The 26,388-nt window shown below is 39.8% G+C and overlaps 1 protein-coding gene across 1 annotated transcript in view; it reads left to right on the top strand.

Annotated features, from left to right (window-relative positions):
* The window catches only part of cdh12a (cadherin 12, type 2a (N-cadherin 2)), a 97,639-nt gene extending 79,830 nt beyond the window's left edge, over positions 1-17,809 (top strand). The window contains exons 12-13 of the mRNA XM_037084040.1: positions 437-688; positions 16,913-17,809. Coding sequence (XP_036939935.1) covers positions 437-688; positions 16,913-17,523 — 863 coding nt within the window. The 3' untranslated portion in view covers positions 17,524-17,809. The remainder of the gene's footprint in view (positions 1-436; positions 689-16,912) is intronic.
* The last annotated feature ends 8,579 nt before the right edge of the window (positions 17,810-26,388 follow it).

The raw sequence follows: 26,388 nt of genomic DNA, 5'->3' as shown, positions 1-26,388 counted from the left end.
TGTCCACCACAGTGATTTCACACAAAAACTACATAATCAAAAATTGTATTTGATGAAACATGAACAGTAGGCTATTCATTCTTTAATGCTTTTTGATTTAATCTTGGATTTCTACCATTGATTATGATTACTGGATCAGTTAGTTACCAAAGCGACCGGCCCTCTCCTTCGCGCTCCAGGAGAGGGAATGTGACAATCGCACAGCACTCAATGATTTTTAAGCTTTGTGTTGGCTGATATTTTTACGACTGAAAGCTTACGGAAGAATTATTACGCTTTACTATAAGCACAAATATGGGGCTATTACAAATATGTATTTTTTATGTGAGCACATTTTCATCAACATTCAAACCAGCAGTGTTATCTGTGTACTTGCACTACCATATTTGAGTTTGTCTGGAACAGCTATGTAATATCATCCTCTGTTGGTTTCCAGACAACACAGCTGGCATTGTGACTCGACGCTCGGGCTTTCAGCAGCGAGTGCAGGATGTTTATGTACTTCCGGTCGTGGTTGAAGACAGTGGTTACCCTGCCCAGAGCAGCACAACCACCCTCACTATACGAGTGTGTTCCTGTGAGGCTGGAGGCTCACTACTCACCTGCTCAGCTGAGGCCATCTTCCTGCCTGTGGGCCTTAGCACTGGAGCGCTGATGGCTATTCTGCTATGTGTCACTCTGTTGATTGGTAAGTTTAACTTTTATCTATCATCTTCATTCTTCTGTGAAATGTGATTGATAAAAACACCAAAATCCTGTTAAGACTAAAACCAGCACATTACACCATACAGATGACAATTTTCAGCAGGAACAGGTTCTGGTGTAAGACTATGTGACCAATCTTTTGGTTCTGAACGCTGGCTGTCATGCACCTAAAACCAAACGCTGCTGATAATTTTTCAACTGGTCATATTTACCCTTTAGAATTGTCTATATCTCTGCATAAATATGACCTGAAACATCATCAGATTTTCACACAAGTCCTAAAAATTGATAAAGATAACTCAATTAAACAAGTGAGACATATTGAATGCACTGAGCAAAATGGTCCAGAATAAGGATCTGTTAATGTTTGATCTTGGCACGAACAAAGGAAATTTCTGAGGATCTCAGAAAAAGAGTTGTTGGTCACTAGGCTGGAAAAGGTTACAAAACCATCTTAAATAGTCTGGACTCCACAAATCCACCATCAGACAGACTGTATACAAATGGAGGAAATACAAAACCATTGTTACCTTCCCTTGGAGTGGTCAACCATTAAAAATCGCTCCAAGATCAAGACATACAATTATGGGCAAGGTCACAAAGAACCCGAGGGTAACTTCTAAGCAACTTAAGGTCTCTCTCACATTGGCTAATATTTGTGTTCATGAGTCCACCATCAGGACAACTCTGAACAACAATGGTGTGCATGGCAGGGTTACAAGGAGAAATTCACTGCTCTCTGCAGTTTGCTAAAGATCACGTGGACAAGCCAGGAGGCTTTGGAAAAATGTTTTGTGGATGGATGAGACAAAAAACGAACTTTGTGACTTGAATGAGAAGTGTTATGTTTGGAGAAAGGAAAACACTGCATTCCAGCATAAGAACCTTAACGTGGTGGATGTAGTATCATGAAACCCACCCACATCCGGGTGTTGAAGCTTTTCTGTATGGAGGAATGGGCTAAAATTTCTCCAAGCCAATGTGTGGGACTAATCAACAGTTACCAGAAATGTTTAGCTGTAGTTATTGCTGCACAAGGGGGTCACACCTGATACTTAAAGTAAAGGTTCACATACTTTTGCCACTCACAGATATGTAATATTGGATAATTTTCGGTCACTCGGTCATTTATTTATTAAAAAATAAATGACCGAGTGACCGAAAATTATAATGTATAATGTTATAATCTAATTTCTTAGGATTAGGATTGGCACTTCTACTCAACTATATGACTGTCTTCAATACATAAAATACATGTACGTTTCATGTAACACAATAGCCTAACATTATGATTATTTAGACCAGTGTTAGCAAGCTTACTTCTAAGGGGTTAACTTCATGCTTGCTGACACATCACTGAGGGCAGAGGCTTAGCTGCATGGTAGGAGGGAGCCTGTCTGTGGGCTGGTCAGTGCTCATAAAAACCCCAAACGTATCTAATTTAGCGAGCTTTTATGTGTAGATAGATAATGATGAAGAGAGGGATTTTACAAGTGGATTAAACCATGTGCTGTAACACTAGAGGGCACCAGCAATCTGCAAAAAGCCTCTAATTATCACATGATGTTGAAGTACACCCAGAGAGGCTGAGTCCTCCATTATCTCATTTCTGCTTTTTGCAGAGAATTATAGTTACATAAGCACCTGTCCAAGCATAGTGAATATACATGGAGCCACATATACATGGCTCTCATTGTGCATCTCAATGTGTGTGTGTGTTTGCCTGTGCATACATGTCATGTGTTTACATTACAGATAGCAGAAATGAAATTAAAGCAGTGTAAAGCAGTTATTTATTCTGCCCTTGCAACTGATTCACCCCATGCACGTAGGTCTGTCTGTGAGTGTGTTTTTGTGTGTGTGTGTGTGTGTGTGTGTGTGTGTGTGTGTGTGTGTGTGTGGTGTTTTTGTGTACTGAGAAGAATCACTGCATCCTGAGGGCATTGCGCTTTCTTTATTGGTGTCTGAAGAGAGCGAGGCTAACCGAAAGAGGACATAAAGAAGGAGGATGGAGGATGGGCTAAGAGCTGCTAACACATAACATCCACCTTTTCTCATTCCTGACGGAGAGAATCACTTCCTCATATATCAGAATGGCAACAGAGCACTTTACTGTAGAAGGGGGGCTTGAAGTAATGCTTAAAGGAATCCTGGCATAGGTTTAATGTCTGAAGTATTACTTTCTTAACATTTGTGTATTGAATGGAATACTAAATTGACCATATTTTGGAAAAGAAGGCTGACTGCAAAAGATACGGCTGACACTGCTGGTAAACAACAGAGTAATCTGAAACAATTTCCAAAGCTTTTGTCTTCCTGAGCAATTGTTTTTTGGCTTGGCATCTTCCATTGTTTTATTAGCTTCCTGTAAGATCGTGTTACCTTAAGGAAAAAACTGTTGTGGGATCCAGGCAAAAAAACAAAAAGAAACAGACAAACAAAAGAACCTTTATGCCAAGAAAATAAAATTTCCAAAATGATCCAGACAACATAAATTCATCAAGACTGGAAGTACTGTAGATATCAGTTTCGTTATTAATCATCCTGTGGATTTTTTCAGCAGTTATTGTTGTTTAGTCAATAAAACATAATATAGTCAATAATCCCCATCCCTCTAAAGCCCAAACGGACCTCTTCATATTCCTTTTTTTGTCTAACTAACAGTTAAAAACCCAAACACAGTCATCAGTTTTCAGTGATATAAATCCAGTCAGTCCACACTGGTATTGTTTGCACAACATCACAGTGATTTGTTTGATAAAGAGCAACAGTCAGGAGGAAGTCGGGGTAGATGGTCAGGATAAAAAAACACAGGACTTTCATTCAGTATACCGTTGTTTATGTCAAGTGTCAACGGTGAGTTAGTTTAAATTATTAACATAGTAATTTTGTGCATAAAACATAAGGTAAGTTACATCGTAACCTACTTATTTCAAGCCAAACGATGTTTTCCTAAACCTAACTAGGTAATTTTTGTGTCTAAACCCAACCAAATACGGCCATTTAACAATGTTAATTAAAGTCCAAAAGTCATCATATGGCATAATATTTTAAATGTTTTTCAGCTAGCTTTATTTGAAGTCTAACTGACTAACATTGGTCTTACTGTGGTCTTAGAACTTATGCTGACCTTTAAGGGCTAGCAGCATGGCATTAAAAATCTAACAAGTTCAGAGGTAGACATGTAGGTATTTCTCTGTTTCTGTCACCTAGTCTTGGTTTAAGGGCTGCAGCACTTTGGGCAACAGCTGTTGGAGCAATAATCCAAGCGTGAAGAACTGAGGCATATATGACCTTTTCTAGATCAACAGAGAAGTCTCCTGTCCGGAGGCAACATGACTGAACTACCCTTTTAGCTGATAGTAAAAGCTAGTGTTCAGATCAAATACCACATCAAAGACTTAACTAAACTTACAGAGCCTAAAGTGTGAAATTGATACTGAATTGATCAAACCATTGATACTATTTTTATAGCTATGGTCCTCATTTGTATGACTGATCATACTATTGCAAACCACCCAAAAAAGTATCACTGACAGCCTCTCTGATCGACTTCCAGCTGATGACCATTTCAGGTCATGTCCTTGGTATTTTTTTTATTAAGTTTCGTGTTAATTTCATTCTCCCCCTTACATTTCAGCGAGTAAAAATGTAAACATAAGGCCGAAAAACCAAATGCATAAGGCCCATCTAATTATCATGACATGAACGCGTCTCACGTGACACAGAGGTCCATATATTTGACTCATTAAAACCGCAAGTAAACATGGTTGCGTGGTGACTGCGGGTCTATTTTTAGAACGGCAATTGAATCAGAATCAGAGCGAAGATGCAGCATAATGGTAAAAGGCTGCATCAATCCAAGTTATCATTAGTTGCAGCAAGAAAGGCAGAGAGGAGGAAAGGTGAGAATTGTAATAAGCTAAGAGAATGAGAAAAATAGTGAACTAGCCTACAGAATCTAAAATATGAAACATGTTTTGAGTTATTTCACACTTTTTTGTTTACTACATAATTCCATATATGATCATTCATAGTTTTGATGCTTTCAGTGAGAATCTACAGTGTAAATAGTCGTGAAAATAATGAAAAGCCATGAAATGAGAAGGTATTCCCAAATATTTGATTGGTAGTGTGTGTAAATTGTGGATCCATGAGTATGACTGTGCAGACCAAGTGGTGCCCGAGTCAAACAGCCTCCATTCCACCGTGGTGGAAAAATCTCTTCTACATAATAATTTTTCTGAGAGGCCATAATTCTACATACAGTTGATATAAACAGTAGTATATTTTTTTTGAAGGTGCCCCGCAGAGATTTCTTTTAACCAAACAAAAAAACATATTTACATTTGGTGTTTCTAGTGAAGTCGTTTCGCCTCTCTTCCAAGAGGCTTCTTCAGTTCTAATTAACTGAGTGGAGTTGCAGGCTTTTAAACTCTGCGTGGGAGTGTCCTTACAAAGTCATTAAGGACGCTTGTGAGCTCTGAGTATCACAGTCATTAGGTCCTTTTGTGGGTCATTGACCCGACCAGCCTTCATGTGGGTTGCCAGGCCGAGGTGAGCCCAGGGTTCTCTTTCGAACTATCTGTCTTCTCTGGCAAAGATGTTGACATTGTTTCCCTTAAAGTAATTACTTTTCTCCTTCAGATCTAAGTTGACTTCATAGTCTTCACCTGTGGATTTGGCCCTCCTGTATTGTGCCATTCATTTATGGAAAGTTGTTTTGTCTCCCCAATTTAAAAAAAAAAAAATAGTGTAGTCCTGGCTGCATTGAACGACATTAATTACATAACTGCTTATGCCTGGGTGTTGTGTCCTTAGGATGGACACGTTTCTGCTACAGTGTGTTGGTAATGTTTGAAGTGAACAGGGATATGATGTTTTTTGAAGATCTTCCTCAGTTTCTCAGAACGCAACACAGGGAATGACAATGTTGTAATGTTTTCTCATCCTTTCTGTCTGGAACTTTGAGAGGTTTTGAAAAAGGTCCACTTTGATAGCCACAGGTTTTAGTTGCTCCACTGATGTTCCTGTGCTCCATCTCCTTCTCCCGTGTCTTTGTGGAAATGGCATCTGCCTCAGGGTTTAGGGTTCTGATGACCCCCAGCTTGTGGTCCGGTTGGTGATGAGTGTCGAACATCAAGCATTGCACTGTGTTTGTAGGGTTTTTGTACACCTCAGTGTTAAGGCTTCTTCAGTGTGTACTGCACAGTCCAAGAAGTGCAGACAGTCTGCTCTGACATCTCCCCGTGTAAACTTGATGTTATTGTCCACAGCATTCCATATGTTCTTTAAAGGCCTCCACTTCCCTTGTGCTGAGTTTGACCCGAGTGTCATCCACATACCTGAACCAATGGCTAGGAGTAGTTCCTGTTAAGGCTCTGCTCTCAACTTCTTCCATGTAGAGGTTGGATAATTTTGGGGACACCGGTGAGCCCACTGAGCTTTGACCCATTGGGGTTTTCTGTAGCCGGCAAGTGTTGAAGCAGCACGTACTGTATAGTTGATTAAAATATGTGATTTAATGTGAATTTCTTGTGTGTATTTTAGTTTTATTTTACCCTTATGTGTGAGGAAAAATTACAACAACAACAGCCTGAACCTGGAAGCCTTTACCTGTCTGCCAAACTAGGCCAACGCCAATGTTCAGAGAGGGAAGAATAGTTGGTAATATAATGTCAATAACTGTCAATAACTTTGGTGTTGTAGTCCGCTGTGTTTAGCATTACTGTGTATCTCCCTTTGTCTGCCAGCAAGATGGTGTTGTTGTGGCCTCTTTGATGAGAGGTGAAACAGCTTCTAGAAACTGAAACAAGTCCAGTTGCCTACGATGCAACACTCATAATTTCCATGACCTGGATGACTGAGAACCTTCATCAAAATGTTGGAAATATTTTTAAAAAAATATTGCATTTCATTTATCGCTGAAACTAACGATTTATACATCACTTAGGTCATTTCTTATGTGAAGATATCTAACAATTACCAATGCAGGGATCTGCTGCTTTTCTCTGTCGGTTCAGTTTTTCATTGTTGGTTATGGTAAACAGACATTTGAAGCTTTACTTGGGGCAATTTTTAGTTACATTTTCATTACATTTTGATATTTTATACACTTTTTTAATAGAAAAAATGAATGATTAAAAACAGATTTAACAAAACGATTATACTTCCAACTACAATCTCTGTTTCAGTCATTGCTGCCAGTGTCAGATCAGTTCTATTTTTAACTTCAGTTTGGCTCAGAAGCTGCTCTGAGTTTTTCTTTTATGTCAGAAAGTGGCTTTCTGCTACACTAAAGCCTGATGAACTTTCTGTAATTTACTAAACCAACAACCCCAGTTCCTTATCGCTCAACCCTAAATCAGTCTTCTCTAATTCTAACACACTGTTATTCCACTACCTGCAACATACGATTTGACATTATTCTGCCTTTTCTTACTGTGGTCCATTTTGTGTTTGATGCACTTTTAAAACTATTTAGTGATGCGTGCATCACAAAGAAAACTAATAAATAACCCATGGCTTTCAGTGAACAGTCAGCTATGTGTCCTCTTGTTTGAAATCCCCACTGACCTACTATAGCTCCTTTGTTGTTATTTCTGGAATAGCACTGGTTCCTTTTCACAATCCTCAGTTGTACCGATCTGTGAGTCTTTCTTTCTTCCAGCAGCATCAGTTTACAAAAAAGCCCTCATGCTGACGTAAGATGTTTTTTGTATTGAATATCCCAAATAGCTGAACATGCTGAAACAGCAATATACTACAGTACAAACTAGCAGCCCCCATTAACCCAGCCCCTAGTCTCCACCATGACCTTGTTTAGTTCTATAGCACATAGCCTTAGGGGATGTTGTTGTGTTTCCTTCCCAGTGCACTGATCTACTCCACGGATCAGGAAATTGGTTTTCTAATGAAGGGAGGTGAGGGGAAGCAGTTTACATATAAGGATGGCATAATTGCATAAAATCTGCATGAAGGGCTTCTAGTAAGGACTTTCAGCTGATGGGGTAAAATCATCTTGGATTACATCTTGGAGCTCTTTGATAATTGGCTCTCTGACTTCTGACAGCCCTGTCTTCCTTCGATGGATTATCTTCTAAGACTTTAAGATGGAAACCAGATACAGTCATTTTAATAGTCAGTCCACAACTGAAATCCTGTCACATTCATAAAGAATTATCATTAAAAATGTACTTGGGTAGCTTGTAAAAGATCTACCGAAAATACTAATTGCTTTGGCTTAATTTAAGATTATAGCACATTGAGTTTTAAGCAAGAGAGTAATTAGATTGTTTGCTGGTTTCAGTTGCTAAACTCAAACAGGTTTTGATGATATTTGACTTGAACCTCTGAACATCATACAGATGTGAAATGCCTGGACTTTGGAATAGACTTAATTATGTCTGAATAGCAAAGATCTTTTAAAGGTAACTAAACCCAAGAGTTTTAGCTGAAGTGTCTCTTCTCTAGGAATTCCACCAATGGAAACAAGTTATGAACATTGGCAGGGTTGGAAGGGGTGCTAAGACAAATACCCGTTCACTCCTGTGTGGCACTACCCATAGCTGCAGCGAGAACCACCACCACACAGTCCCACAAACACATAACATACGCACATACATACACACACTCACATCAGTATTCTATATTAGCTAGCATATTAGCTATGGATGTAGGTTATCTAGATTTGATTTAGCTCAGCAGCACAAACATTTTTTTTTAAGTAGAAGATTAACCTCCTCTGGAGCCTCCTATTGTCCAAGACCACAATGGTTCAGAACCAGAGCCGTACCAGTTCGACATAGAGACAACCAAACACTAATAGTGACATTATTTCTCATCAGTGTGTTTATGTTCTTTGGAAATGGAGGAAATAGAATGGATACTGAAACAATCGCTGCAGAGTGTGAGCCACCCAGGCAGCTCAACACAACACCATGGTGCCCCAAATAACAGCCAAAATACAGAGTGGAAGTCATGCCACATCAGGTGGGCCCCATAGGACCTTATATTGGAAAAAAAAATATGTATGGTATTAAATGGAGAGATCCTGAAAGTTTGTGTTACCTTTAAATGGTCTTTGTTATTCAGACATAATTAAGTCTATTCCAAAGTCCAGGCATTTCACATCTGTCTGATGTTCAGAGGTTCAAGTCAAGTGATCCTGTTTGAATTTTGCCTTTAACTACACGTGTGATGTTTGTCAATTTCAAGTCAAGAAAGTCACAGTTTTTCAAAATACTAAGGAAATATAAGACTGTGAAAATGTGCATAAAGACTACACAGCCAACAGTTGTGTTAGTGACATTGTCTCATAGAACATCTCACCAAAACCTGTAACTTAAACATTGGAGAGTTTCTCCTGTATATTACCATCTCACAGAACTTACAAACTCTCCTTACACATACACTAACTGTAGATGTCAGTGTGGCTACATTTGTTGTGATTTTCATTGTTCTCAGTATCTTCTCTGTGCTGAATTGGTGTTGGCTACTGTACATTTTTCCCCCAAATAAAGTCCCATGAGGCAAACCGGAAGGGGCATAACTTCTGCTCTCCATGCACCAAAAGAAGGTGGACAGTGCTCTGGTACACTTTGCGGCCCTTTCGTTGACTGGGTGTCCATGACATGATATGGGGAGGGCAGATAAGAGTATTGGCAGCTTCTGAGAAGTTCTAATTTGTGGGTAAAATGTGTAAGTGCTGGTACTGCGAATTGGTCAGTTCATGGCATGCCACTAACATGGATTTTCAATTTGCAACAGGTGCAATGCTCAGTGTTCACCATTGTAAGCTATTCAATGTTTTTGTATTTTTGGTATTTCTTTGGTATTCATTTATTTTTATTTAAGTTTGCAGTGATTCATGTTGCTTGGTAAAAATGGTTCCTGATGTATAAGGAAAGTTGTCCTATTGATATTTGTTACAAAACACCAATAGTGTAGAAACGTCTGTAAAGCACCAATTTCACCAAATGTCAAAGATCTCTGTGTGCCATTGAATTTAAGTGCTGACTACATTTAAGTACTGAAGATAACATTTTTTTTTGTCATGTAATTGAGGTAAGGGTGAGGCCTACGTTCTTGACCCCATTCTGTATACAATCCAGAAAAGATACATAACATATATACAAGACTATACCAAACATTTTTTTTTTTCATTTTTTTCCCAGATAGATTATTGCTGATGACAACCAAACATTTCTTAATTTTCTGCTTCATTATAAAAGGTTTTTGATAACTAAATAACAGGGGCTTTTATTTGGAAGCATTTTAATGAAATTAAACATGTACATGCCTTTATGTACTACACACTATCATCAGCCAGTAACTGTGGAATTACTATCACTTCAACATAGCTAGTGCTGAATATGCGTACTGTAGGGTTAGGGGACAGCACCCATTAGAAAAGAGAATACAAAATAGACTTTTTTTATTCAGTTGAATTGGTACTTCATATGAAGTAAAAATGCTGTAAAGGTAAAAACTGATTTGTCTGCTCAGTTAGAACATGTAACCGAAACCCAAATGATATATTTTAAAGTACTTTTCACCTCTATTGGACTGTTGCCACTGAGATTAAGTTTATTTAATGTTTTTGCTCACTGTATCAAAAAATAAGACTTCAGGAGATATTATTCCATTTTCTGATGTTTGCAGTGTAATGTTTAATTGAAAAAAATAAAACATTCTCTCATGATTAGAATAATAACAAAAACACATCATTATGATAATAAATACATCATTAAAACATCTCAAACTCTAGCATGTGTATCTCTTAGAGCAGTGGTTCCCAAACTTTTTTTTGTTTTGTGTACCCCCTGAGCCTTTTTGTCATACCATGAGTACCCACTCAGTGGTGATGATTCTCCAAAAGTGGTCATATGAAAATCATTTTATTTCATCTCCTTAATTTGAACATTGTGTGTGTGTGTGTGTGTGTGTGTGTTGGCACTGTGTCATACAGTAGATGTGATGATGCAGTGGTCAGTTCAAAACCTTTTCCAGGATAGTTGGCATTACCACTTAGTTCTGTTACCTCACAGCAAGAAGCTCCTGGGTTCAATATCCTGCTGCGGCATTGTTCAGTGTGCAGAGTTAGCATTTTCTCCCTGTGCCTGCATGGGTTCTCTCAGGGTACTCTAGCTCCCTCCCACAATCTAAAAGGCATGCAAGTTAGGTCACTCTCGTGTTTGTCAGCCCTGTGATCAAACCCCGCTGCTCGCCTACAGTCAGTTGGGATCAGCTCCAGCAGATACAGATAATGAATGAATGTAGGAAAATGTTATATGTGTCTGCTCTGATTCCAATTTATCAGGTACAACATCTTCAATTAACCCTCATTTCATGAATGTTCAGCTTTTGAAAATACTTTAGAGTGGTGCCTTAACTGTATGTCCATTTTAGAGGATGTAGTTTGTGGTGCTGTTTAATTTATATATAAAGGGTTGTTTCTATATTTTTTTCCACACCCACTTATGTCACTGAGGATAGACTAAATAACAGAAACTCTTCTCTGTATAAATTACTTTTAATTCTTGCAGCAGAGGCTTAATGAAAAAGGCTCATTGTTGATGTTGAATGATCTTAAGTTTGGAAGCTAATCCACAGCACTGTGTGTTGCTCTTTACTCTGACAGCCGGCTCTAAAGCAGCTCTCTGTTCTCACTAATCCATGTATGTGACTTTTCTTTGGTTGCTGCAGCAGAATTCAGCGACACAACACACAGAAACTGGTTGGTGTTTCTCTGTGAGGGGAACTGAAAGCTGTGCAATAAAAAGCATAAATGGTCATATTATACAGTCCATCTCTCACAAATGGCTACATAGGTTCTCACAACCTACAACAACAGCAAATTATTGACACCTGAACTGAAGGTTATTCTACCTGAAACAAATCTGCAAATCTGTAAGCTCCCCTACACAATAACAACAGTGCTAGTGTTTTTAAGGTATTATTGTATACCAGGTAATCATAAATACTGTTTCAGACCTCACTATCCTTTCTATCCTCTTACATATCCATTTTAATTTCATTTGTGATGGGAAGGAAATTTTAAATGTTGTATTGATAACATTCAGCCATTAAGTGTGGCACTCCATGACACGTGGCTCCATGTGGCACTGTGACATGTAACAGGTGGAAACCGGAGGAAACATGTAAAAAAAAAAAAAAAAAAATACACAAGGATTTCAATGTCATGATGTGTACCATCATGCCTATTTTGGCTCTGCATCGCTGTCATGCTGTATGAACTGACACATTGGTGCATCTTCACGTTGGTGCTGCTTGGTTCAGAGGGAACAAACAAAGCCAGGCGAAAAAGGCAAGCCTTTGCTAGTGTCTGTGTGAAAATGTTTTGTGCCTGAAGAGAAATCACAAGATTTGAGGGAGCAGCTTCCTTCTCTTGCTATTTTCAAAACTGCTTGCACTCAGTTTTGGCAGTTTGTATCCCTCACATGCAGACTCCAGCTCACAGCATAGCAAATGACCCTGGATCTGACTTGGTAGTAAAGTGTAATCCTGTTAGACCCCACCATCAGGATATTCCATTTGTCAGCTGACACATAACAACTGAAAGAACAGCTGGACATTGGAGTATTGACTTTTGATTTTTTGATTTTTTACCTTTTGCACTTGTGATGCTTAATATATGAATTCGACTGGCATATGTTTGATGAAAGATTTATTGGTCATTGCAAACATTAACTCTGTCCAAGCTAGTTGTGAAGATATCCTTGTATAACATGGCTACACTCAGGACCCACTGACCAATGTGTAACATCTGCCTATATTGTTACTCAGTTGGTGGGACAGAGGTGTCATACAATATAAAACTCTTGTGGTATACATTTAGAGCAGGCAGCATTGGCATGTCCATCCTTTTCCAATTTCATCTGCTGTTGGTAGTTGTTGTCTCCTCATCCCATTAACAATTTTTCTGAGGCAGCCGTTGATTTAGGTTTGCAACCTACTGACTGTCATCTTCAACATTCACCAGGTTTTGGTGTCATGGATCAGCACTGATTTTAGATTAGATTTGAAAATTATTTTTTTCATGTTTGTTACTGTATCCCTCTAGAATTCCAGATGTTACTGAGTTGTACAAAGGCTGCCCTTCTCTTGCCCATTCCTTCTATACCTTTGCATCTCTATCGCCCTGCTTGTCAATGATTCTCCACCTCTTCGAATTTGAAAAATAGGTCTCAGATTTATCAGATGTACCCTATTCCAGAGTGATGGGCGCATCAGTTTAAGAAGAGAGGCAGAAGTGATGTACCCGTCATGCCTAGTGCCTACCGCACAAGGCAAGGCAAGTTTACGTGTATAGCACAATTCAGACACAAGCCAACTCAAAGAGCTTTACAGGTTCATACAAATAACATTAAAATAAATTGCATTTAAAATACATTTAATGAGCAATAGCTCAGTCTGTAGGGACTTGGCTTGGCTTGGACCAAAAAAAAAGAACAATGTGGACTGGCAGTTGGAGAATGCTGGGCATTGCCGAGGCTTCCCTTGAAGACACGACCCCTAACGCTGCCCGTTGGGCGCCGTGGCATGTGTGGCAGCCCCTTCGCTTATATCCTCTACACTGCGTGTGTGTGTACATGCACCTGTGTGTAATGTGATTGGAAAAAAAGAATTTACCAATTTGGAATTAAAATAGTATATATAAAAAAAACAAAATAAATGAAAAATAAAAGTTATAGTGCAGTTCAAAGCTTTATAATTGCTTCAGTGAAAAGCCTTGGCAAACAGAAAGGTCTTCAGTCCTGATTTAAAAGAGGTGAGAGTTGGAGCAGACCTGCCATTTTCTGGGAGGTTGTTCCAGATATGTGGCACATAATAAATGAACGCTGCTTCTCCATGTTTAGTTCTGACTCTAGGGACTTAAAGCAGACTGGTACCTGATGATCTTGAAGGTCTGGATGGTTCATAATTTGGCAGCAGATCAGAAATGTATTTTGGACTCAGCGTTTCAATGGGATTATACTCCCCTGGTGATATGGTTGTATAAATTTGTGTGTCATCTGCATAGCTATGGTAACATATTTTGATGTTTTCCATTATCTGCTCCGCTTGTCTTTTTCATCCGCTCAGATGTGTAATTGCCAATAGACACATAGTAGTCTCAATCATTTTGATATGATTTAAAGCAATTTAGTGCTGTACCAAAGCACCCAACCCAGTGTTCCAGTTGGTTCTAAGATTGGAAAAAATCAAGACAGCCATTTATTATTAAGTAATTGTTCAGCTTTTACAACGACTGCAGTTTTCATGGCTTGGGGGAAGACGCCTGAGAGAAGAGACGTGTTGACAATCTGTAGCAGATCTGAAGTCATGCAGTCTTAAATGTTTTTGAAGAACCCTGCTAGTAAAATATCAAGGAAGCAGGAGGACAATTTGAAATGCCGTATTATGTCTTGCTGGTTTTAGTCATTAATTGGATGAAATTGTGCCATGGTATTAAAGTTGGTTTTAGATGGACACGACGACACCACACCTCCTGTAACTGGTACAGTGGCACTGACTGCTTATTTAATTTTCTCAATTTTGGCAGTGAGGAAGGATGCAAATTCATCACAGGCCCTGGTAGACGGATATTCAGAGGCTACTGGCACATGAGGGTTTGTTAGCCTGTCGGCAGTAGCAAACAGGGCATGAGCATTATTGTTGTTTGTTGATAATGTCTGAGAAGAAGGACTGCCTTGACTTTTTCAGTTCTACAAGCCTGTGGGGGCCGTGTTATGATCTGGGGTTGCTTCAGTTGGTCAGGTCAAGGTTCATTAATGTTATGTGCCCATAAAATGAGGTCAGCTGAGTACATAGCTGAATGACCAGGTTTTTCCATCAATTGTTTTTTTCCTCCATGATGATGGTCATATTCTAAGATGACAATGCCACAATTCATCAGGCTCAGATTGTGTCAGGGAGCATGAGACATCATTTTCACACATGGATCGGCCACCACAGAGTCCAGGCCTCAACCCCATTGAGCTTGGTGGAAAATGAATGCAACTCTGGATGAAAATAAATGACATTGCATAAACGTAACAAAATGATGCCGCAGCGAATGTGAGCCATAATCAGAGCAAAAGGTGGTCAAATGAAATATTAGTGTGACTTTTTTTGGGCCCAGCAGTGAAGATCAGAAATCTGGTGCACTGCCACTTTGTATGGGCATGACATCTCTGTAGTGGAATATAGCAGGCAACACCAGACTGACTAATTTGAAAAGGGGAGTGATCAAAAATAGACAAATATCATCTTGATACATATGAAATTTGCCAAGAAGCACTGACTATGCAATTAAATATACCAAATTTCTTTATTTAGGATTTTGGCAGTTTCAGTCCTCCATAGAGTTGTGTCACACAGTGTAAATAAAGTATATGTTTAGGGAGGAAATATTATCGAAGTCACTGTTGTTCTCTTGTCTCCACGATTCCAGATACAAACAAAAATAAGCAAATCCACTATTGCTGCTAACTCTTCTATGAGATAGTAGATTTTGTCACTCAGCAGAAAGGGAACACTTTACTGCCAGAATAGATGGCTACCTACATGATATGAACTATGAACTCATTCAGTTCACTTTTCTTTTATGAGGATGGAATAACTAAAGTGGGGCTGCACGATATTGGAAAAAACTGACATTGTGATTTTTTTTAACCCTGCGATATATATTGCGATATGAAAAAGTTGCCAGCGACTCACTCCATGTGCGGGGGTGTGGTCTGCTTCAGCACACTGAATAACAGCTAATGTGATTGGTGGATCACTGTGTGAAATTAGATGAGTTCATTTGCCTCCTACATCGCAGGCCCTACGATGTGACTGTTGCACACGTGTATATCGCGACGGCGATGCTCAAATGATATATCGTGCAGCTCTAAACTAATATATTGTAGAACTACAGGAAAAAGTTAATAAATAGGTGGACGAGGTTGACATCAATGCCAACACTGGAATAGGCAGATTAGGCAACTTTGACTGAAACAGTTTCCACTTTGAGTGTAGAAATAATATTAATAATTTCAGAAGGTCACTTATGGGGTTCCCCAGGGCCCAGTTCTATATAAACAGCCTATGTAAGGTTTCTAAGTTATTAGAAATGATTGTGTTTGCAGATTATACTAATTTACTCTGTTGTGGCAATACCTTGGAACAACTCATGGTTACGGTTGTGATGGAATTGAAAAAATAAAAAAGATGGTTTGATTACAAGCTAACATTGAACCTAAATAAAACAAATTTGTGTAATTTTTGGAAATTTGGAAATAAACTCAAATAGGAAACTCATGATAAACAATATTGTCATTAAAAGAGTGTCTGAAATCAAATTGCTTGGAATGATAATTGATAATAAATTGTGCTGGAAGCCAGATATAAACTACATCAAAACTAAAATATCAAAGTCAATTGCAGTACTATACAATGTTAAAAATTTCTAAACCAAGCATCACTATACACGTTGTACTGCTCCTTTATGGGGTAACACGTACAAAACAAATACTAAACCAATCTTTATCCTTCAAAAAAGAGCCACTTGCAGAGAAACAACAAATCCATAGTTTATCAAGTTAAAAGCTCTAAAATGTAATGATTTGGTCGACTTCAAATCAGCTCACATTATGTATTAAGCCAAAAATAAATTATTACCCAGCAGTATCCAACAGTTGTTTCAATTGAGAGAAAATCGGTACAGCCTGAGGGGAACCAATATGTTCAAGAAACAATTAGTGAGAACAAACACAAAATATCACTGTATTACAATTGTAACAAGGAACTGAAAACATGTACATCATTAAATAAGTTCAAACAAATGTTCAAAGACAACATACTGAATGGATATAGGATGGAATAGGAAGTGTAGGTTGTTCTGTTATTTAAATATGTCTTTCTTTTCTCTGGTGGTCTTTAGTGATTTTGCTGTATGCCTGATGTTTTCAAAGCTTGTTTGCTTTTATTCATGGTCTTATTTTGTCTTTTAACATGTCCAAATAAACATTATTTATTCATTCAATTTTCATTCAAAGATGCTATAATCAAAAACACTTTATACATACAGGTTTTAACAGACATTGAGTAGGAGCTGACTCTTTGAGAAGAGAGGGAAAACATGGGAAGTAGACTGTCCAAATGTTTCTTCAACATATCTTCAAATAAACTATCAATTTCTTCTCTTTGTGTCTTGCAGTTATGGCAGGATTATACATGAGCCAGAGGCACAACAAAGAGAAAGAGACTCTGATGACTTCAAAAGAGGACATCCGGGATAATGTCATTCACTATGACGATGAGGGAGGCGGAGAGGCAGACACTCGTGCCTTTGACATGGGCACTCTGCGCAACACACACTCACAACGCACCAGCACTCACAGCAACTCCTCCATAAAGGAAAAAAATGGCTACGGAGATGGAGTTCTGCTGCACCTCAGCAGTCGCTCTGACGACATCAGGACACCTGACATCCACTGTCAAACGGCCAGTGTCATTGCTGCCATGAACAAGGCCCCACTGTCTTACCGTGGCCGAGTGACGGAGGGTGACACTGAACTGATCAAGGAGTTCATCCAACAGAGATTGGAGGACAGTCAGCAGGGTTATGCCGCCCCTCCCTATGATTCACTGGCGACCTACGCCTATGAGGGTGAGGGCTCGGTGGCTGGCTCGCTCAGCTCCATCGAGGAAACGTGGGTAATTGACGATACAGGAGACTTCAGCTCGCTTGGTGACTGGGGACAGCCGTTCAAAACACTGGCTAGTATCCTAGACAGACCGCCGCCTACTCTGACTGAGGAGAGCTGAAAGGAAATTGCACAGCAGAGAAAATTTGGGTGGCCATGTGGGAATAAGCATTCTTTTCTAGTAATGTTTTTTTACTATGGCAGGCACTGGCTAGAATGATGTGAGGGCTTTTTAGAAAACTGTCCATGTAAGAATAGTTGTCGACTGGTTACCTAGAGAGCTGAGAATTTAGTTACAGTCGTGAGAAAAGGTCAACTTGATAGCTCCTCAAAGTGCCTGAGGTACTATATGTATGTTTACATGTATTTTAATTCATGAAACTTAATAAAAAAATATCTTCAACTAATATTTTGATTTCAACATCAGATTCTTAAGTGTCATCAAAACATTTCCTAAGTGATTCAGCCACTTGCAACTATTCTACACCTTCCGTCAGGCAGAAGTGCCCCAGATGTGGCTTTGCAGACAATGTGCACCAAGTCAATTTTAGTGTCACAGCGCAGACCAAGCCAGACAGGAAGTCAGACCCAGAAACAGCGAAGAACGTCTGTTCAAATTTCAAAATACAACACCCTGTGCAGATGGGATTCACTTCAGCTGTACTCACCCATGGTAGAATCACAATACTGAAGGCAAAATTACAAAATTAATACAATCTCAGCAAGACAACAAGAAATGCTTCTGCTGAGGTAAGGCGCTGTGGAAGGATGTAACAAAACTGCACCACACACATCAAATTATGCCTGGTGGAATCAGGCCAATAGCCACGCTGGGAAAGGCACCGGGGGTTCAGTTGGTAGAGTGTGCACCCCATGTGCAGAGGCTTTGTCCCCATTGCAGCACCCGAGGGTTCAAGGCCACCTTTGGCTCATTGCTGCATGTCACTCTCTTCCATCCTGTTTCCTGTCACTTCTCAGTTGTAATGTCTGGGATACCATTTGAAGAAGTTTGATATGTGAACACATGTATATATTTTAGTTTTTTGTATGGTGAACTTGGCCTGCATTATGATTAAGACTCACAATGACGATGTGAGCTATAACAGTTGTGTTTCTGTTCTGGCACTGACTCAGTTTTCCGTTGCTTCAGTGATTTCGCCATATGAGCAGTTTGTGCAGCAGGTTAGGTGAATGCAGAAGGCAGAATGTGTGAAGCATCAGCGGTCATGTTTACTATGGCCATAATACACACAAAAAGACTATATGGAAACTTTTCAGCTGGCACCACAGTGATGTGATGATACTCATACAATTCATCAGCTCATCTATATTTAGAACCAATAAGCTAGCATGATGCTATATGAAGATGTTAGCCATGCCCAGAGGAAAATCTTACTGCTCAAAGCTTGCTCCTTTACAGCTATGGAGTCGTAAAAGAGCTCAATGAGAGTTCTCATTTCAGTCTCGTTGTAGTCTTTTTTTGGTCTCAAACACTTCTCATTTGTTTCTCCTAAAATTCCTTAGGAGCATTAGGCGAGACTTGAGACTTTACCACTTAAACCTTGCTCCTTGCCAGCACTGGGGAGACGTTCTGAAACTTCACAGTGAGCTTGATGAGATCTCCTTCGAAACTTACAGGGAGCCCAAGATGAGATTTTCTGCACCTGTTTCTCAGGAGAAATAACTGAGAAACAGGAGAAATCAGCTACAGCCTCACTTTGGCCTCACATAGATCTCATAGTTGTCTAGGAAAAATGAATGAGACACTACTGAGATCTCTTTTTCAATTTTCGTTTCCTCTGCGTGGTAACCACCTGAACTTGAGCATCCCCACTGTTTTAGACATTCAAAGATTCATTTATCTGTATTTTCTTTTATGGGCTGTGATCTCAGCTTTTTTTTTTCTGTGAATCATAGTTTGCTATAATTTATCTACTTGGCACCAGCCTCGAATGTTGAGCAAATATTTGGATTAAGCAGACCAGACAAAACAGAATAACATAATACAAATAAAAACAGATGGGCTTCTCAGTTAGAGCTTTCATTTGGTGAGCTCTGAGTCATTAGTCTGGGAAATTACTTCAGTTTGGGGGAGGACACAAGTGTTGAATTCTCAGCCACAGGTCACATGTCGACACCGATGAGTGGGCTGCAGGCTGATTGCTTCTGTTTTTCTACACTGGTCATGATGCTGAGACAAATATAGGATTACATGAGCCTCAGACTCAAACCTGTGTGTATTTAGGAAATGTGATTTTCCTGTTTTTACCATTATCACTGTCCACTGTCACGGTAAGTGACTTTAAGTTAATAGAATGGGCCCAAAAGTTGCTTTATTTGCACAATATGTGTATTAAGTTATTTATAATGCTAGACTGCTCAACAATCAACAGTAAATGACGATGCCTGATTTCACAGGTGTCACTTGAAGACATAGATATGCATCATCAACCTTGCAGTTCCCCTCAGATTTACAGAGCATGTTGGCCTCTTCTGCCTTGTTTTATTTGCGATGTCCACAATTTCTGACAGAGCTTCTTATTCTTAAAAGTGAAGCCAATGTGGAAGTGCTTTGAAGTTGCATTCATTCTAATGGCTTGCATGGAGAGACTCTTTACTTATTAAGTAAACAGTTTCCTAATGAGTTTATGGTTTCAGTCACCAGTTTCAAGTCTTCTTCAGTTTAGCTTGAGGTTTCACAATGGGTGACACATTGGCTTCATCCACTAAATAGTGGATGAAGCCAATGTGTCACCCAATTATACAGTTTAGGTTAATACTAGAATAGCCGTGAAAGTCATTCTGACTGTTTTAAATACATATGTGTTGCAACTTTAAAGAATTAAAATAAACGAAAATGTGATCATTTGTACCTATTTAGGCCACATACTGACCACACAATTCTTACCATGGTTTCAGATTTGCACTCTTTTTGCACTGGGAGATACATTTTGGTTGCTTGGTCACCATCATTGTCTCTGTCAAAGAAAAAAAAAAGCGAGCAACCTCTAGTTCAGGGGTCACCAACCTTTTTGAAAATGAGAGCCACTTCATGGGTACTGAGTCATACAAAGTGCTACCAGCTTGATTCACTCCTCTGAAATAACAAATTTGCTCAGTTTGCCTTCAGTTATATATGATTTTTAATGATTAATGATACTCATCTATGTGAAGACACTGATCAGATTAAAGATTTCTCACAATAATTCAACAATCATCAACAATGACTTAACAAGGTGGGAAAGAGAAGATATCAATATTCAATTTTCATTTTTAGAACAGGCCTGAGGGCTACTCATGTGGTCCTTGGGGGCTACCTGGTGCCCGCAGGCACCGTGTTGGTGCTGTGGTTCCATTTGCAGAAGGCATTTTTTCCACATCTTTTCCTCATAGTAAGTAGACTAAACTTTCCTTATACATGAAGAAATTGCATTGTAATCAATAATGTTGGAGCAAAGGAGGAGAATTATTAATTCTACAGCTGCCTGGAACATTCTGCAAAACTTAAACAGCGACAGTTCAGATGGAGGGGATCTATCAGAGGATACTGATGACAGTGACTCTTCATGGGTGCATGAGGACATTTCATCCTCATCCTAATCAGAATGCGACTCTGAAGACAATACTGAAGATGTAACCCAGTGACTCCATACCAGCAGCAGTTCGTATTAGTAAACTGGATGAATGAGACACACCTATTTTTATTGTATGTTTGTGCTTCCTCTATGTTACATGAATATTAACATGCAGATTTTTGTTTTTTTTAATAGAGTCCATGTGATGTGACCCAGTGACTTCTGAGACAGATTCTGTTTCCATAAAAAATATATAATATTGAATTAATATTCAAAAATCTCACCAGAAGTCACTATTTAAAGTTTTTTTTTTTTTTCAAAATGTTCTTCTTCTTCTAGAGGAAACACTGTAGTATGTGATGTTGTGTGTCATCCAAACAGATGTGGATGCGTGTGTGTGTGTGTGTGTGTGTGTGTGTGTGTGTGTGTGTGTGTTTAGAAGGGGATATTAGTTTAGACACTTGTAGTGACTCCTGAGAAAGCAATAATAAAAATACATACGTCCCTATAACTGAAACAAATAAAATACATGAACAATAAAACATGGGAGATAAAACTTTGTGAGAGAGCAGAATATGCTAAGCTAATTAGTTAGATCTTACAACCACCTCAAATGTTTCATTCCTATACATACTCTATTCATTCTATATTGTAAGCTCTTGACCTCCCTGAATCTGTACCTGCTATTGAGCCAACTGGAGTGCTCAAAGCATCCTTGGCATCATTTCAGCAGGAGGCAGCTTGGGAAAAGGGAAAGGATGCAAACAGTCCTTCAGACATGTGAATGTCCAGGAAGAGGACAGAGCCAAAATGTACTCACTGAAGCTGCTGGACCCACAGCTAATGCAAAGCATGCATGCATTAAATATGCTCTCACCACCGTCTTGCGTGTGCTTGATGATGGCAAGCTGATGCACATTAGGGACTGCACAACATTGTGATAGCTCATAGGAACTGACAGTGGCTGAACTGAAAGGCTTCAAAGCCCTGTTATATATCTGTAGAGCAATGGGTATTCTGTTCATGGGGACAGAGCCTGATAAGTTCAGCATCAATTTTTGTCTAGCTGCAACCATGAAGACGATCCAGTGTGTCATGCAGCGTTGCGGCCGTCATGTGTTGCGATTGAGATCCTGACCCACCATGCATCTGGAAAAAAAACAATGATCACTTTTTTACTCTTAATGTCATCACATAAGGACAAGGCTAGTTAAAGTTTTTGCTTTCACATAATCACCGCCATTCAACTGCGAGAGCTGCCTGGCTCTGCTGCCGGGAATAGACACTGTATTTTGGGGGAAAATGAAAAAAAGGACAGACAAGACGACAGAGGCTTTTTCACTTATTACTGTGGTCATTTTTTATCATATAAGATCCAACCTGCTACCAAATTGCTGATGTTTGGTCTTGTAACATTGCTTTGTGGATTCAAAGTGTAGGACATCACTCTTTTATTTGATGAGTGATGGATCTGGTTAGCAGTCAGACTATAAGCACCATCAGCCGGCACACCCTTGTCTCGCCCTGCTGGAATTTCCAGTCACACAGAGGTTGTCTCTCCCCTGTTGAGGCTCTGTTACTACCTCCAGTGATGGATCAGAGGTGAATGAAATTAACCGTGCCCCCTCTGTGCCTCTGAAACTTTCAAACAGATGGCGAGGCAGATACCAGCGCAAAATTCCTGCCTTGAAAGAGCAGTGTGAATGGGGCTAATTACTTCAACTGGCCACCACCTTATAGGGCAACAAGATCAACCTGCTTTGCACCCTGGGGAAAATGAAGCATCAGTTGCAGCCCTCTGCACAAGAGCACAAAGGTGCTGAAATGTGCTGATGCAATGCTCACCACAAAGCAGGGAAAGCCAAGGAAGGAATGTGTGCATTCTGAGCACAGTGCACACGCAAGTTCGAGCATCACCGATGGACTGAAAGAAAAGAGTTACTGACTTACTTTAACAACACCAAGTGCGATGTGGATGTCTTGGATCAGATTGCAAGGCCATACTCTGTGAAAGGCGCTAGACGTAGAGGGCCAATAACTGTATTCTATAACATCCTCAACCTGGCTGGGATCAATACCCAGATCCTCTTCAAGGAGTGCAGCCAAAGCCAAATAGCCGGGGGGTTGGCACAGGGTCCCAGTCAGCAGCACAATCACGCACTGCAGCACTACACCAAAATGAAGTCAGTTTTGTCAATACAAAATGGTCACTTGTTTTGACTGTGAAGGTGAAAAATCCAAGCGTGCTATTGATGTAATCAGTAAATTAATTGTATGATTAATGTATAATTAATGTATTATAAAATTGCTTTAAGGTTCTATTGGCCTAAACTTTGTTTTTCTCTTTTTTTTTGTTTCAGATCAGCTTGTTTACAGCTTTTTCAATTATTGTCTGAGTTGTGAACGTGTTATAAATGCCAAAATGCAATGTTTGAAAATCAAATGAAATGCTTTTAATCATTTTTTTTCTTGTTCTGAGTTATGTTGAATGAATTTCTCTGAAAAAAAAGGTGCGTATATATGCAATGATTATATGCTGATATATGTGATAGTATGATATTGATAAATGTCTCATTTCATTTATTAAAATGTATGTTTTGGTGTTCTTTCTTCTTTTTTTTTAGATCTAGCAGTCAAAACGATCACTTATGACAGTTACATTAAAATGTAGTTGCAATACAAACATGAACAAAGTCCTATTGTTCACAGTAGGGATCAGCTGTTGGCCTTCAGTAGCACCGCCATGCCGCCGCATGAGCGCCTTGATGTCCTGAGTGAGCTGAAGAGGAGGAGGCATGGATGCCATGCCGGAGTACTCCTGTCTGTCATCATGGGGAATGTAAAACTCTCTCCAACAAGATGGACGAGCTAACCTGCTGACCTGACATCAGAGAGGAATACCGTGAGTGCAGCATTATGGAGACATGGCTAACGGCGCTGACCCCGGACACGGGATGGCTTTCAACTGCCGCGAGCAGACAGGACGGCAGAGAGCTGTAAGAAGAAAGGAGGAGGGCTGGCTGCGTTTGTTAACAGATGGTGTAACTTTTGTCACATCACTGTTAAAGAACAGGTCTGCAGTAAGGACATCGAACTTGAGCATGAGGCTGTACTACCTCCTGAGGGAGTTCACACAGGTGATTGTGTTCGCTGTGTACATCCCCCCTCTGCTAACGCTGATGCAGCTTGTGATGTTATCCACTCAGTCACAAGCTCACTGCAGACACAGCACCCACAGGCCCTCTTCCTCATCTCTGGGGACCTCAATCATGCATCTCTGTCCACCACCCTGCCCACATTCACACAATATGTCACCTGCCACAACAGGGACAATAAAACACTGGACTTATGTTATGCCAACATGAAGAAGGCATACAACTCATCCCCCCTCCCTCCCCTGGGAAGATCTGACCACAACCTGGTGCATCTCCCGCCTGTTTACAAGCCCCTTATTAACAGGGAACCAGTGGAAACCTGCATCATTAAGACAGGACTGAGGAGTCTGAGGAGGCTCTGAGGGACTGCTTTGACTCAACTGTGTGGGAAGAACTGTGTGTTTCTCATGGGGAGGACATCTACAGTTTAGCAGGCCGCATAGTGGACTATATAAACTTCTGTGTGGATAACACCGTACCCACCAGAACCGTACTTTGACTTTCATACAACACACTCTGGAGTAATCCTGAAATAAAGGCTCTCCTTAAGGAGAAACAGAGGGCCTTTAGGTCAGGCAATGGGGAGGAGCTGAAGGCTGTGCAGAGGGAGCTGAGGAAGAAGATCCGAGAGGGGGAGAACAGCTACATAAGGAAGATGGAGGACCAGCTGCAGCAGAGAAATGTCAATGGAGTCTTAAAAGTCTTAAAACAATCTCAGGGCAGAGGAAAGAGATACAGGTAGTGATAGTTCGACTCATCAACACCCCTCTATGATGTGATGAGCCTGATCTTCTTGCTACAGAGGACAGCAGGAAAGGACATGGCCACAGTAGCTGGGGTGAAGTGCATCCAGCCAAGTTGCATGGGCTCAGGGCCGTTTCTAACTAGATGGAGGAAAACGCTCACAGGATAAAGGTAAGGTTTGTTTTCATGATGTGGGTGGAAGGGGAGCTTTAATGCCAAATTTTTAGTTAGCTATTGTTTGCTTTAGGAAAGGGTTAAAAAAAATGTATATGTCACATGTGAATGCCATCAGACTGAAGTGACACCCGTTCTGGTGAATTATAGCAGGTCCAGCATGTTGGCATTCCATTTGTGTCATGTCTGCTGTATCCTCGTCCAGTGGGAGCTGCTGGTCCATCATAGACCTCCTCTGCTGTTCAATATTTGACAGGTAACTTTACACTAGGATTATTTTAGTGTGTCCTCAGTTTCTAGGTCTCTAATGTGAAGTGTGCTAAACAACACTAATACATATGAGTCATTTGTACTGTGGATTATTATGGACTATCGTGGCAGTGGATTATTGCTCTGACTGGATTGTTGTTAACTCTACTGAGTTAGTTGCATCTTTCTTTACCACATGTATTAGAATATTTATTGTGAAATATAATTTGAACAAAAATGAAATTTAAGGAGCTCTGCGAATTCCAGTGTGGTACAGTGATAGGATGCCACCTGTGCAACAAGACCAGTCGTGAAATTTCCTCGCTCCTAAATATTCCACAGTCAACTGTCAGTGGTATTATAACAAAATGGAAGCGATCGGGAACGACAACAACTCAGCCATGAAGTGGTAGGCCACGTAAAATAACGGAGCGGGGTCAGCAGATGCTGAGGCGCTTAGTGAGCAGAGGTCGCCAACTTTCTGCAGAGTCAATCACTACAGACCTCCAAACTTCATGTGGCCTTCAGATTAGCTCAAGAAGTGTGTAGAGAACTTCATGGAATGGGTTTGCATGGCTGAGAAGCTGCATCCAAAGAACAATACTTGTCTGACTGCATTGCATCCCAAAGTTGGTCTGCACAGAACACCTTTGGGATGAATTAGAGTGGATACTGAGAGTCAGGCCTTCCCATCCAACATCAGTGGGTGACCTCACAAATGTGCTTCTTGAAGAATGGTCAAAAATTCCCATAAACAATTCTAAACCTTGTGGAAAGCCTCCCAGAAGAGTTGAAGCTGTTATAGTTGCAAAGGGTGGACCAACGTCATATTAAACCCTACTGATTAAGAATGAGATGTCACTTGTGTTCATAAGTGAGTCAAGGCAGGTGAGTGAATATTTTTGGCACTATAGTGCATATATAATATATTCATCATAATCTTTATATTTTATTATCTATTATCATCTATCTATCTATTATTATCATTATTATTATTATTATTATTATTATTATTATTATTATTATTATTATTATTATTAATAATAATAATAATAATAATAATATTATTATTATTTGTCATATTTTCCT

This window comes from Acanthopagrus latus, chromosome 21, assembly GCF_904848185.1.
Source record: "Acanthopagrus latus isolate v.2019 chromosome 21, fAcaLat1.1, whole genome shotgun sequence".
NCBI classification, from domain to species: Eukaryota; Metazoa; Chordata; class Actinopteri; order Spariformes; family Sparidae; genus Acanthopagrus; species Acanthopagrus latus.
Note: the sequence above shows the minus strand (reverse complement) of the source record. Positions and strands in the feature narration are given on the sequence as shown.